At 46.5% G+C, this 14,559-nt stretch overlaps 1 protein-coding gene across 1 annotated transcript; it reads left to right on the top strand.

The window, feature by feature from the left end:
• The first annotated feature begins 380 nt into the window (after positions 1 to 380).
• Positions 381 to 13,137, top strand: Tmem212 (transmembrane protein 212). Its single transcript, XM_051185707.1, has 3 exons — positions 381 to 539; positions 10,120 to 10,179; positions 12,594 to 13,137. Exons 1-3 carry the CDS (start codon positions 381 to 383, stop codon positions 12,957 to 12,959), a joined length of 585 nt encoding a protein of 194 aa, XP_051041664.1. The 3' UTR covers positions 12,960 to 13,137.
• Positions 13,138 to 14,559: the final 1,422 nt, after the last annotated feature.

The following is a 14,559-nucleotide window of genomic DNA, read 5'->3' on the forward strand; positions in this document are numbered from 1 at the left end:
AATTAGCTCAGTCAGTGAGCCTTTGAATCTGATTAAGCCAGGAAGTGGTCACTCCCCAGGACACAGCAAATGAAGAGAGTGAAGGCAGCCACTCCAAAATGAGAAATCAGTCATTGTCGTCATCGTCGTCTCCCCCTACTGCCCCCCCCCCGAAAAAGGACAGTGTTAAGAGTTTATCCTGTCTAAGTTACACCCAGGGCTCTATCATTCCTTCCATTCACCTTTGGAGAAACAATAGCTATCATCTGCAGGATTCTGTCACCCATGTTTGCAGTCATCGCAGCTACAGTCTCTAAGAAACTGATGTTTACGGAGGCGTAGCTTTCCCTGTGTTTTGGTAGCGAATTGTCTCAGAGCGAAGACTCAAGTCACAAAGGAAGATGAAGTGCCTCTACCAGGCTGCTGGCTGGACCCTGCTTGCTCTAGGGGGCCTCAGTGTCTTCTCAGGAGTCCTTGCCTTCTTCCCGGTTTTTTCCAGCAAGTTTTGGTACGCAGGATGGAGCGTTTGGATTGCCTGTCCCATCTGGAACGGGGCTTTGGTAGGGCATATCTCATTAAAACACTGATGTAAAGGGAGGTGAGAGGAGAGGGGAAGTAAAATAATATATTGGTTAAGAGTTTTCCAATAATTCAATTTTTCCTGTAGAAAATCATAATACTGAAGTTTCTATTAACTGAAATTTAAACATGTATTTGTTAGCATTGTTTCATGCGTATTTGTAGGTCATGAATACAGCAATGAAATGTTCAAGAAATTGTTATGGGGTATGGTGGCACAGACCTGTAACCCCAGCACCTGGAAGACTGAGGCAGGGACATGAGCTGGAGGCTAGCCTGGGCTACACAGTGAAGCTTTGATTATTATGCAGCTGTCCATCCCTCACAAGCTCGTGTCACCACACTGGACTTGGTTTTGACTAAGACTGAATATATTTGATATAGGCTGAGCATACAATTTATGCAAGAGAAATGACATGAGTGTCTCTAGCCATGTCACTATTGAGTGGCTACAGGAGATGGAGGGAGGCAGGCTGGGGCTGGGCACGGAGTCAGAGACACAGGGTGTAGGGAAATAGCCTGTGTTTAATCTCTGAGTTTTATATTCTCACTATGTGGTTCAAAGCAGGAGTCTTGGCCAGTTAGTTCCTTCTTGCTTTTTTCCTGTGCTGTGGGGATAGTCACGGGTAAAAAAGACACCATGTGAACAATTGTCTAACCATAAGATACTCGGAGAGGATGAAGTCAATTTGTACAGACTTCTGAGAGCTTTGTACTCAATTGTTAGCTAACACCAAGCCTTTCCCTTACCCTGTGCTCTGTCCAGACTCTGTTCTTACCCACTCCCTATCAACCCAGCTCTGATGTCCTGTTCCCTGGAGTGCAGCTTCCTGGACCTCAGAGCCAGACAGTTTGCCCTTAGCTCATATCTGCCCCTCCACATTCATGGCTGCCATTTTGAGAATGCCAAGGTGTGTTTCACCCCAGATTTGCTCTGGGGGGGGGGGTCCTTTGTCTAAAACCTTCCTGTAGCTGGCTGGCTGCCAAAACACGTTTTCAAAGGCAGGATCTCATGTGTCTCAAGCTGTTCTAGAACTCCCTATGAAGTCTAGAGCTTCTGGCCTTCCCACTTCCAACTTCTCAGTGCTGGGTTGACAAGCAAACACCCCGATGGCCAGCTTCTGCCATGCTGGAGGTCTAGCCCAGAGCTTCATGCTTCAAGGCAAGACTGAGCTGCACACCCAACTCCCCACCATCAATTCTTAACCAAGTGCCACCTTCCCACCTGCGTCTTCCCTTTTTTACCCCCTTTTAAATTGCAATCCCCTAGAGGCCAGCAGAAATGACTCAGCGGGAAAAGGTGCTTGTTGACAAGTTCGATACCTGGAACCCACATGTTGGAGAAGAGAACCCATTCCTATCAGAGGTCCTGTGACCTCCACACATGTGCTATGGTACCCATGTGCCCACTCTCCCAGCCCCACACAAAACAGACAACTAAAGCAAATAGCTTTAAAATTGTCATCCCTACCCCCATCTGTGGTACCCAGCCTTATGACCCACCCCATCTACATTACTAATAACTTAACTGCCTACTTTGCCTCATGCAAGGACATGGTTCTGCCTCTGTTTTGTTTTATTCCATCTCCAGAGCTTAGAACAAAGACAGCCACCCCACAGATTTGGGGGGAAAATACCATTTGATGGATGCTGTTGACTGAAGATTACTCCTGGGCCCTGCATTCTGGCAACACAGACTGTGTCATAGAGTTGACCTCTGATTAGGTTTTGGGGACTACAGATAAGGCTGGGGTCTGTGCAGGAGGAACCCCCCCCCCAGGAAGCAGTGCAGTTCTTACTCCTCCCATGTCTAAATTCAGAACAATAGTTTTTTTTCCTCTTGAGTTTTCTACTAAGCTACAGTTTTGTCTGATGAAGGTCAGCCTCAAAAGGCCTCTACCTTACTCCCCACCACCCCTGCCAATCACTTCTTTAATGGCTGCTGAGACACAAACTCCAGTGAAATAATGACTTATGTATTTCAATCATATTGCCATTTCCTTTACAAATGACTCCGGTCTTTTGTTTTTTTTTTTTTTTTTTGTTTTTGTTTTTGTTTTTGTTTTTGAGATATATAAGAGAGAAGTTTTTCATATGATATAGTCCCTTGAATTCATTCGAAGCTTTTATTCAAATCTTTTTAAAGTCGGGCCCCGTGTTTGGTTCACACACCCTCCTAACGCTGTTCTGAAAGCCCCATGGCACACGGTTCTCCTAGTATGTCTGAGCAAGGTTATTTAAAGGCATCAGCTGCTAGGAAGCTTGCAGCCAGCAGGTCACAGTACCTTCAGCGCTGAGCCCTGATAATCCTGGAACACATGGCCTGCAGAGCCATCTCTGATAGAGATTGGGTCCCCTAAGTCTGATCAAAGGACCCACAACTAGAGAGCCTGGGGTCTTGTCCAGAAACAAGCCACAGCCTAGCTCCCAGAGTCTTGAGATTACATGATCAGAGTTCCACTTGAGCCCTGCAGAGAAGGCTTTTCTCACTGTTACAGAAGGAGCTTGGCTATGTGGGAGCTTAGCAGTCATGGGACTTCCATATCTACCCGACAGTAGCAAAGGAAAGGCAATGTTTGGCACGAAGGCAGAGTTTACTCAGTACTAATGAAGAATGGAAAAAGGAGGCCTCAGTACAGGCCCAGGTTCAACTCCAGATACTACAGCACAAGAGAGAATGTAGGTCAAGGAACAAGCAGGGTGTGGGACAGTGGATAGGAAATTACTAAGAGGAAACAGTGAGGAGAAATGATAGGGATTTTTGCTGAGGACAGACTAGGTGATCAGGCATTGTCTGCCAGGTGATGCTGAAGGATGAAGAGACCGAGTGCATAGTTAATCAAACATTACTGGCTTTGAGGATGAGCTGCTCTATTGATCTATTGCTATGTTTTATTTATTCAATTCATCTATTGTGTGTGCCCCTGTGCTCCTGTGGAGGGCAGAGAGCAACATTCAGTAGCCAGTTCTCTCCTTCTGCCCTGGGGGTGGAGGGGTCAAACTCAGGTCTTCAGCTTGGTAGAAAGTGCCTTTACCTGCTGAGCCGTCTCATATGCCCCCAACTAAGACTTTACAAGGAAGTGCTGATTCTGGTAATTTGCCTGAAGTCAGGCTAAGCAAACTGATCTTTGTCAATGGTTCATTTCCCACTTAAATGGTCTAAGCCTGTCTAGAAACAAATTAGTCATCTCGTCATCCAAACCAATTCTTTCTTCTCCAACTTCCCTTTCTTTGTGTTGGGAAATCAATTTCAAACCAAAAATGACCTTTGACTCAATTCTTTCTGCTAAAGTAGACTCTTCTCAGATTGTGCAAACACTGGGGATCTGTGCAGCAGGGTCAGTACTGGGGATCTATGTGGCAGGGTCAGCACTGGGGATCTGTGCAGCAGAGTCAGCACTGGGGATCTGTAGCCAGCAGGGTCAGCACTGGGGATCTGTGCAGCAGAGTCAGCACTGGGGATCTGTAGCCAGCAGGGTCAGCACTGGGGATCTATAGACGGCAGGGTCAGGGCTGGGGATCTATAGATGGCAGAATCAGCACTGGGGATCTGTGCAGCAGAGTCAGCACTGGGGATCTATAGATGGCAGGGCCAGCACTGGGGATCTGTAGATGGCAGAATCAGCACTGGGGATCTATAGATGGCAGAGTCAGCACTGGGGATCTATAGATGGCAGAGTCAGCACTGGGGATCTATAGATGGCAGGGCCAGCACTGGGGATCTATAGATGGCAGGGTCAGCACTGGGGATCTATAGATGGCAGGGTCAGCACTGGGGATCTATAGATGGCAGGGTCAGCACTGGGGATCTATAGACGGCAGGGTCAGCACTGGGGATCTGTGCAGCAGAGTCAGCACTGGGGATCTGTAGCCAGCAGGGTCAGCACTGGGGATCTATAGACGGCAGGGTCAGGGCTGGGGATCTATAGATGGCAGAGTCAGGCTAGATTACTCTGGGGCCTCAGCAGTGCTTGTTAGGCAGCTGCCACTTACCAGCTCTGGCAGGAGGGATGAGATTCTAAAGACATAGGTTCACCCCTCCCTTTGTTCATGAAGCTATGGAAACAATGGACCCCAAGGAATTGGAACTCCCTCAGGGGTCTCATGCTGAGAGAAGGAAGGAAAAAGTACCCATCTCTACATGAAGGCTCCACATAGTTCCCATAGCTTGGCAGACCACCTTGATAGATCGAATGCAGGCAGTTATGGGTCAGTCGTGGTGGGTGCACATACTGACCAATACTGCTTAGTTGCTCACATTTCTTATCCTCTGAAGATACATGTCATTTGGGAACCAGAATGTGAACTTGGAGGATCAGTATTTCTTCTTCCTCCTAACATGCCCACCTTTCTCTAATTCTCTCTACTGTCATTATTTGGCCTTTTGAGGATAGGTGGCTTAGTCAGGCTTGCTCATCCTGCCAAGGCCCAAGCTAAAAGTTTTAGTGCCATGCTGTCAGATCTAGGCCTGCACTGTGGAGCAATGCCCTAAGGCAGCCCTGATTAAATCACCTGCCATGGGGCATTGCATTTTCCCAGCATGTGTCCTAATGTACACCTTCCTTCTGCTCCTGGCTGTGCTCCTTCCCTTTTCCACCCTACTCAGAGTTTATGTCTAGGCAACCCTGAAGGCCAAGCCTAATAGATATATGCATTAGCAGATTATAAAACCAATGTATCGGGCAGCCAACAGCAATTGTAATGAATGGAATACAATAGAATAGAGAAGATACGGCACTGAATATATCAGATATAAAATTAGACTGATAGGATTCGGGATGTAGCTCAGTTGGGCAGGTGCTTGCTTAGCATTTGTGAGGCCCTAGGCTGGATCTCCAGCACCACCTAAACTGGGCGTGGTGGTGAAGAATGCCAGTACTTGGGAGGCAGAAGCAGGAAGAGCAGAAGTTCTAAGTCACCCTCAGGGGAGTTGGAGGCTAACCCGAGGCATGTGACATTGTAACCACCCTAGAAGGAATGAAGATGTCTAAAGAGACACCATGCCTTCCCTTTGACCATGAAACCTTCGAAAAAGTGAATTCTAAGTAATTGGAGTATCCCCAGGATTCCCAGACAACTTTGGGACAACAATGGCAGGAACCCACCTTGGTCAGCTGCGACTGCTCACCTGTGCCTGCTTACTTTTGGCTCTGTTTAAACCCAAACCTCCTAGGAAGACACTAAAGAAGAACTTGGCAGAGACGGGTGGACCTCTCAGTACTTCACACTGGGAGGATAGGTGGCTGATGTGGCTTGTTAGGGCTACAAAGGTCCCTAATAGCACTGCTAACAAGACCCTGTTAAAAAAAAAAAAAAAAAAAAAAAAAAGGTTTGTAACTAAACCAAGATACAAGTTGTACTGCCCGATGTAAGTCAAGTTTCAAGTCTAAAGAGCAGGATCCTGCAGGGACCCCAAGGCCACACCTGTTCCAGTCCAGCCTGCATGAAACATCTGCCTCAGATGTCTAAACTCTCGTGTGATCAGGCTAGCTTCTTCAAAGTCACCGAGCTACTTGACCATCCCTGGATTCACTGCAGCTGTACTGACCTAACCTGTGAGGTCCTCCACACACACACACACACACACACACACACACACACCTCCCCCCCCCACTCCCCACCCCCCCCCCACCCCCGTGTAACATAGATTTCAACTCTGATTTTCTGCTTTTTCCACCAAAACCCCACCCTGCTGCAGGCCTGGCTCCTCCCTGTCTGTGCCCCAAGCACAATGTCACTCCCGCACCTCTGCAGATGCTGGTCTCCAGCTGGCCTGCTCTCACCTGTCATGGCCATGGAAATGGAAGCCATCCTTCAACCTTGCTCCGGGCTCGATTTGTCCTGGAGCCTTCATCCCTTTCCCAACCACACTCAACACCACAACCACACACTTCTTGTATCCCAAACTCTCATTCTTGTCTATTTTTATTTTGTTTTTGTTAATAAATTTGTTGTTTTGTTCTTAATGTGTGTGTGTGTGAGAGAGAGAGAGAGAGAGAGAGAGAGAGAGAGAGAGAGAATCTCGGAGTCAGAGGCCAAAAGAGATCCATCAGGCCCCTTGGCACTGGCACCAGGCCTGCCATGGGTGTTGGAAATGAACTCAGGTTCTCTATGAGAACTATATACACTCTTAACTGCCGAGCCATCTTTTCACAGCCTCTCCAATGGGGATGTTGTATGTGTTCATTATTTTTTGATCTAGATCACAAATCCCAGTGAGAGAGGAATCGTGCTTCATGCAGTTACTTGGTGCTCTTGTTCGTCTCATACAGCCTCTTAGCTTCCTTTGAAAAGCAGGAGAATAGCTTCACGTCAGTTCATTGAACTTTAGTCTTAAGAGCCTAGTTTCGATGTGAAATGTCCTCCATAAGGTGAGGGGCTTGAACACTTGGTCCCTGGCTAGTGGCACTATCTGAGAAGCTTTGGGACATGGACTCTCACTGGAAAAAGTCAGTCACGCAGGGCAGATCCTGAGGCCTTGTAGCTCAGGTCCATCATGAGTATAGCTGCAACTGAACAGCCAGCCTCCTGCTCCTGCTGCCATGTCTTCTTGTCCACGATGAACAGTATCTCCCTGAAATTCAGCCAATATACAATTCTCCCTCCCTGGAGCTGCTTGCATGGCAGAAATAAGAAAGTAACTAACTCAGGGTCCCACATAGTGCAGGCTGGCCTCAGATTCTCTGTGTAACGGAAGGTGACACTGAATTTCAGACCCTCCTGCCTCTGTGGACCGAGTGCTAGGACTACAAACGTGTGCCACCATGCCCACTTCACGAGAAGCTGGGATCACAGTCAGCGCTTTGTGTGTCGGGAAGGCATGCTGCTGGCAGAAGTGCATCTTCAGCCTCATTGTACACATGCAGTGTGTTAACACTGGCGTGCGCACCACCGTATCTGCCCTGTACTCAGTCGGTATGAGACTTGCTATCATCCCTTATCTGCACCAGGATTGCCTCACTCCTTGTTGTAGCAGACCCACAATAGATGCTAAGCTGTACATTCTTCTATCTTCGTATGATGCCTCTAAAACTGCTTCCTTCAATTCACTTGCTTCTGGGAACGGTGTGCTGTACTTAAGCAGCTTTAACATCTAGTAGAAGGGCTCACAATTACCAGGAAGGCAAGCCAATAGCATGGCAGAGGGAGGGAGTGCTCTCTTTCCTCCAGCAGAGGCTCAGCACCTCCCTCCCTGTCCTTCCTCAACCCACACTGATGGACCAGTCCTTTGCTTCCCAGTCACCCTCTTCTTCCTCCTTTTCATTTCCCTCTTGACTTCTGCTTCCTTCTCTCCAGTCTCTTCCTTTTTCACCCTTTCCTCTTCTTATCTAAATATAGGAGGTGGCATCAGGAAGGTAGGTGGATATGCTCAGCTCTGGCACCCCGTCCCATCAGCCAAGAGAATATAACAAGTTACCTAACAGCCATATCCTAGGCTGCTACTCAGTGAAAGAGCTTTGTCAGAGCTGTGTGTAAACAAAAGGCAAAATTCAAGCTGGCTGCTGCGACCAAAATAACAGGAAACTGCAATTCTGCAGTGATTTTCAGCTTTCAAAAGGAAAGAAACTCCTGCCAACATGCTTACGACAAGCTAGACTCTCAGCATCCCATAATGGAAGCTGTCTTCCAGAGCTCAGCCAGCAGACAGGAGTAGTCCACTACTCTCCTGCTTCTGAGCTTCTCTGATTGATGACAGGTGAGTGCTGTGTCACTCTGGAAGTTAGACAGCCCGGGGCTCCAGTTCTCTGCTTAGTAAGTCTCCCATTTGTTGTACGGTGTGTGCTGCCTCTGCCTCCCTAACATCCCCTGGCAAGGTCTCTCTAGCAGAAGCAAGCCAGGAGCCTCTTTCAACTACAGATGGTCCTGATTTTATCCACAGGACATTCATGGTAGACACATGCCAAGTCTGCTATCTTGGGCTCGGCAGCCAGAGCCATGTGTGAGCAGGAGTTTCCATCTCCCAGTTTCTCTAAATCCAAGTTTCAAAACAGTAAACACACCAAACTTGGAACTCTGCAAGCAACATCCCACTAGATCACATGGGCAAAGCTCTGCTTTCCCGATTGAATCCAGCAGTTTCATGTATGCCATCATATTTAGTCCTCTGCCAGAATCAAAATTGTGCTGTTCTGAAACCTTTCCACAGTCCCTTAGTCTCTTCTGAACTTTCTCTCTGGACCTCAGAAGCTCATGCTTTGCTTAAGAGTGAGAATTTCTGTGGTTTGGGGAGAAGTGGTTTCTAGTCTCAATAACCACAAATAGCTCCTTCATCAGACCTCACGATGAATCCAAGATGAGCTCAGAGATTCTTTTTCCATTATCTACTGTAACATTCTGGACACACCATACGCTCCTTTATTAACTATTTTCCTTCTGTGCTTTGAGTCTCTTTTTTTAACATGGACTATAGAAAAAAATCTTCATAAAAGTAGACACCACTGCACCCAGAACACTAAATGTCATGCTGCACATTGTCCTAACGACTGTCTTTGTTGGTTAGGAGACAGTGGTCATGTGTCTGCATCCCATCGGCAGGTCAAGGCCACAAAATGAAAAGCAAGCTGTGAAAGACCAGGCCCTTGCTAGGAACACTTCAGGCCTTGAAAACAGGTCTCTGCTCCAGTTTGTCCCATTTGCAGCTTTATAAATTTGCTGGAAAGATGAAAACAGAATCTTGGGGTGGCAACAAGGTTCAGTGAGTAAAGATGCTTGCAGCCAATCCCCAGTACCCACATGGTAGAAGGAGAGAACCAGACCCATCCCTTTATCTGACTTACATATACGCTGGGTGGTGGTTGGGGGGCAAATAAACATAATGTTAAAAATCCCTAAAACTTAAAGTGTGTGTGTGTGTTACTTTTCTGTTGCTATGATTAAAAATACCACAACCAAAAGCAACATCAGAGCTTATTTTGGCTTATGGTTCCAGAGGGTTAGAATGATGGCAGGAAAGCATGGCATGCCAGCAGGAGGAAGAAGGTGACTCTGTACATTTCAGCCACACACAGAAAGCAGAGAGTGTGCAGGAAATGTGGCAAGACTATGACTCCTCAAGGTCCACCCTCAGAAAGGCTCCAAGTCCTTAAGAGTCTACAAAAAAAAAAAAAAAAACCCAAACCAAAACAAAAAACAAACAAACAACAGAACAAACAAACAAACAAAAACAGTATCACCCATTTGGAACCAAGGGTTCAAATCTGAGCTTACAGGGCCATTTCTCACTCAAACCATCTCACAAAGCAAAGGACAAGACCTATGAAGCAAGATTTAACTGTGACGACATGACAGTAGCAGAAGGGGTGACTGTGACTGCAAAGGCAACACAGAGAATGGAAAATGAGTTGGTGTGACTCATGTCCTGAGGACTCTAATGGCTTATTTTCCTCCCTGTCAACACAGTTCCTCTCACGGATGAAGAAGGGATCAGAGCTGTAAATCCATTTCACCCTTTGCCCTGCCTTCTAGCTTGTGATAAAGTTGTCAAGCTGTGCGACAGATTGAACTCTTTGCAGAGGTCCCTTCGATTGTGGATGTTATTTTTTTCCAATTCTCTTTTCACAGGCCATCGCAGCTGGGGCACTTGTACTGCTTGCTCACAGACAGTGGAGCCAGAGACACTTGGTAAATACAGAAATGTCAGCAGGGATGGTAGAGTGGTCTTGACAGTCGTGTGTGTGTGTGTGTGTGTGTGTGTGTGTGTGTATGTGTGAGAGTATTGTGAGTATGTATGTGAATGTGTGTGTATGTGAGTGTGTGTGAGTGTGTATGTGAATGTGTGTGAGTATGTGAGTGTGTGTGTGTATGTGTGAATGTGTGTGTGTGAATTGTGAGAGTGTGTGTGAGTCTGTGTGAGTCTGTGTGTGTGAATGTGTGTATGTGAGTATGTGAGTGTGTATGTGTGTGTGTGAATGTGTATGTGTGTGTGAATTGTGAGAGTGTGTGAGTGTGTGTGTGAATGTGTGTGAGTGTGTGTGAGTATGTGTGAATGTGTGTGAACTGTGAGTGTGTGTGTGTGAGTCTGTGAGTGTGTGTACGAGAGAGAGTGTGTGTGTGAATGTGTGTGAGTGTGTGTGTGTGAATGTGTGTGAATGTATGTGTGTGAATTGTGAGTGTGTGAGTGTGTGTGAGTGTGTGAGCGTGTGTGTGAGAGAGTATGTGTGTGTATGTGTGAGTGTGTGTGAATGTGTGTGAGTGTGTGTGAATGTGAGCATGTGTGTGAATGAGAGTGTGTGAGTGTGTGAGTGTATGTGAGTATGTGTGTGTGAGTTTGCGTGTATATGTGAGTTTGTATGAATGTGTGTGTGTGAGTATGTGAGTGTGTATGAATGTGTGTGTATGTGTGTGTGAATGTGTGAGAGAGAGTGTGTGTGAGCCTGTGAGCGTGTGTGTGTGTGTGTGTGTGTGTGTAAAGACTGGGTCTCATGTATCCCAGGTTGTGCTTAAATTTGTCATGTAGCTGATGCTGACCTCAAATTTCTAACCTTCCTTCTTCCATCTCCTAAGTGCTGGGATGACAGGTATGTGCCCAATTTTATAAACTATGTTTAAAATGTATAATTTTTATCCAGTTCTTACTCCAATAATTTCTCTAAGTTATGACTATTGTTTGGGGTCAGTACAACTAAATTTAATGTAGGGATGAAATGACATTCTCTTGTTTAAATAATGTAAGTGCCCATGGTATGTGAATGTTGGGGAGGGATGTAGATTGAACCCAAGACCCAGTGCCTGTTACACAAGCACCCTACCCACTGAATTATACCCCCAGACGTTCACATCTCAACTCCTCGGCCTGACATCACCTTCCAGGCTCTCTCAGATCTGAGAAAGAATGAGAACTCCAAGCTCTTCCCATGCCACAGAAGGAGTGCACTGTCTGCTTTTGGCCTCATTTCTGTGGCAAAGGCTGTAGACAGGTCAGCAGGACCTTGGCCCTGACTGAGAAGGTCTGGATAGGTCTGAAAGGCAGCCTTTCTGAGAGGCTCCTCAGCAGTGTAACACAACCCAACCACAGATGGCATCCTGAGTAGCGAGGTCCCAGAGAAGGTCTTTCTCTTCCCAACACCAACTGGTACTCTGTGTATGATAGGGAATAAACAAATATAACTTTATTGAATTGATTTCATATTAGATGAAATTGGTTGACATGATTTCCTCCTGTAGATTTTTTTGGTAGTGTTGTGGCCAAATTCTGAACCCCCCCCCCAAATCACCAAGAGACCCATTCCAATGCAAAAGCAAGTTTTCACAAGCTAACCCCATTAATTCGGGCCCATTGTCCATTCATTGTAGCAGATGACTGGGGAAAGACTCTGACTAACTGAAAGGGAGGGAATTCATAAGGCAGCATAAGGGAAGTGTCTAGGAGTATATAACAGTCTCGGGATTGGTGTGCTCCTGGGCTTGGACAACCCATTTTATTGGTCAACCGTTGCTATGACCCATAGGCCCTCCCAGGGTGTTTGCTATGCTCTGCATGTCACTGTTGTGCCATTTTTACTGTAAAGCACTCCCAGAGCCATAAAGCACATCCTGAGTCCTGCCAGCTAACTTCTGATTGGTTCCTTGCCGCGAGGACGGTATATGACCTCCTAGTGACTAGGGCAGACCTAACAAGGTCAGACATGTGCTGAGTCAGAGGCCTACATGTCTGTTCTGCAGCCTGTCATGGGGCTGCAAAAGAAGGGGCTGGCCCCTTCAGTAGTAAGGGAAAAGGGTCCTAAAAAGAAGGTTGAGGGGGCTAAGGGTAGAGTTCAGTATTAGAGTGCTAGCCTAGCATACAGAAGGCCTTGGGTCTAAATTGTAAGTGGCAGCACTAAGGGTGGGATGGTGTGAGGTGGGTAGGGTGGAGTGAGAAGTAATCCACTGTGGCACTCAAGATGTAGAAGCAGGAGTTCAAGGCCAACCTTGGCAACAGACACCAGCCTGGGTTACATGAGACTCTACCTAGATGAGATATAGAAGTTTCCATGTAAAGGAAATGAATGGCCACCAGCTGTCCCTTCAAGTAACACTTTGTTTCTGCTTATTTTCAGTGGGAAGCTGGCTTCACCTTCGTAATTCTGAGCTCTATGGGATGCCCACTTCATTTTGCAATAGCCTTGGAATCTGCCCTCCTCGGTCCATATTGCTTCTACTCCTTTTCAGGGGTGGGAGGAACCAATTATCTTGGGTATGCCATCACCTTTCCCTTCCCATACACAAAGTTTCCATCAGTCTGCATGGATCCGCTCCACTATGAAGAGTATCACCTGGCACTCCAAGCCCTGGACCTGTGCCTGAGCTTCATCCTGTTCTGTGTGTCCCTGGGAGTGTTCATCAAACTTTCTGCCGGACTGATGCAGAATGGACACATAAGTGTAAGATTTCAACAGAGGGAGGCTGGACTTGCTCAATCCTGAGTGGTGAAGGGGAAGGCTGATGGGGCTCCCTAAGAGTTCTCAATCTATCCGCTGCATGGCAACCAGGGTCCAGCATGTTACAGGCACTCAATAATTGATTTGGGATGAATGGGGGTGGGGTATGGAGGGACTAAATGGTTCATTCCCCAATAGTAGGCACCACTTGCAATTTTTATCTCAACCTCAACTGCGTATAGGAATAAGACAATGGTACATATGCAATCTCACCTCTTCAGTGTTTATCTCTTTCTAGTTCCCCTTCTACTTTCATGTCTCTCTCTCTCTCTCTCTCTCTCTCTCTCTCTCTCTGGTGCATATATATGTACATGCATGAGCTCAGTTGACCCAATGGGTTTCACTGAGGTTTCTTTAGGATCATGGTTAAGAGGACATTTACTGGAACATGGGAAGTTAACCAGTGGCTACACCACTGAAGAAAACATCTCCCATTGCTCCAGTAATCATTAACTACCGAGAGTCCCCATGGAAGGGGTGAGACCTCTTGAGTGCCTCCCCAGTCCTCCCCATGGCAGAGTGTTGACTGATCCAGTCTTGGGAACAGGTCTTAGGTCTTGTTCAAGTAAGGGCAGCAGCTGTGAGTTCATGAGCTTACTGGCCATGTTGTGTCTAGAAGCATTTCACAGCCTGCCTCGCAATCCTCCAGCTTTTGCATTCTCCCCCAGCCATGCATGTTTAGGCTGAGCATACAATTGTCACACTCAGCACTTTGAGCAGTTGTGAATCTGTAGTAGATGCCATCTTCTACAAAGTAAGTATTTTCAGAGGAAGACTGGGCTTCAAAAGGCAACTCCTGCCTCATGCCACACATGGGGTAGTGCCACAACAAAATGCTGTACAATCTGCTATGTGAAATAAAAAAGTCAGATTCATGGAACAGAGGGTAGTGCAGTTATTGACAGATGTTGGGGGTTCAAGAAATGGGGAATATCTTTGTTAAAGAATATAAATTTTCAGATGTATGTAAGTGGTTTGGGGAGTATAATGTAATCATGAGGCTACAGATAACACTACTGCATCACACACACACAAGATTTGCTAAGAGAACACACACAATACATTAATATATATGTATATACATACATACATACATACACACATACATAATGTGTACAATTATGCTATTCTGATCAGGGTCTGGCCTTATACTCTGCATCCTCATAACTTAGCTTTCCAAATGCTTGGACTGTGGGTATGAGCCAGTACATCTGGTCTTTAGGAGTAAATCCTATATGAATGCACATGTGTGAATTGGGGATATACTGCCCATGTATGCATGTGGAAACCCAAGGAAGATGTTAAGTGACTTTCCTTATTGCTCTCCTCCTTTGAGGCAGGATCTCTCAATGACCCAGAAACTTACCTATTGGACTAGACTGGCTTACCTGTGAATTCTTGGGATATGCCTGTTTCTACCCAGCTTTTATGTGGGTGCCCATGCTCCCAGGTTTGCACAGCAAGTGCTCTCTTACCCATTGAACCGCCTCCCTAGGTCCCTTAAGTAGTAAGCCTTAAGTGTTCTCACCATGTAAATACGTGCTACAAACACACACAGTAATGTGTGAGCTGACTGACCTGATGA

This window comes from Phodopus roborovskii, unplaced genomic scaffold, assembly GCF_943737965.1.
Source record: "Phodopus roborovskii unplaced genomic scaffold, PHOROB, whole genome shotgun sequence".
Lineage (NCBI taxonomy): Eukaryota > Metazoa > Chordata > Mammalia > Rodentia > Cricetidae > Phodopus > Phodopus roborovskii.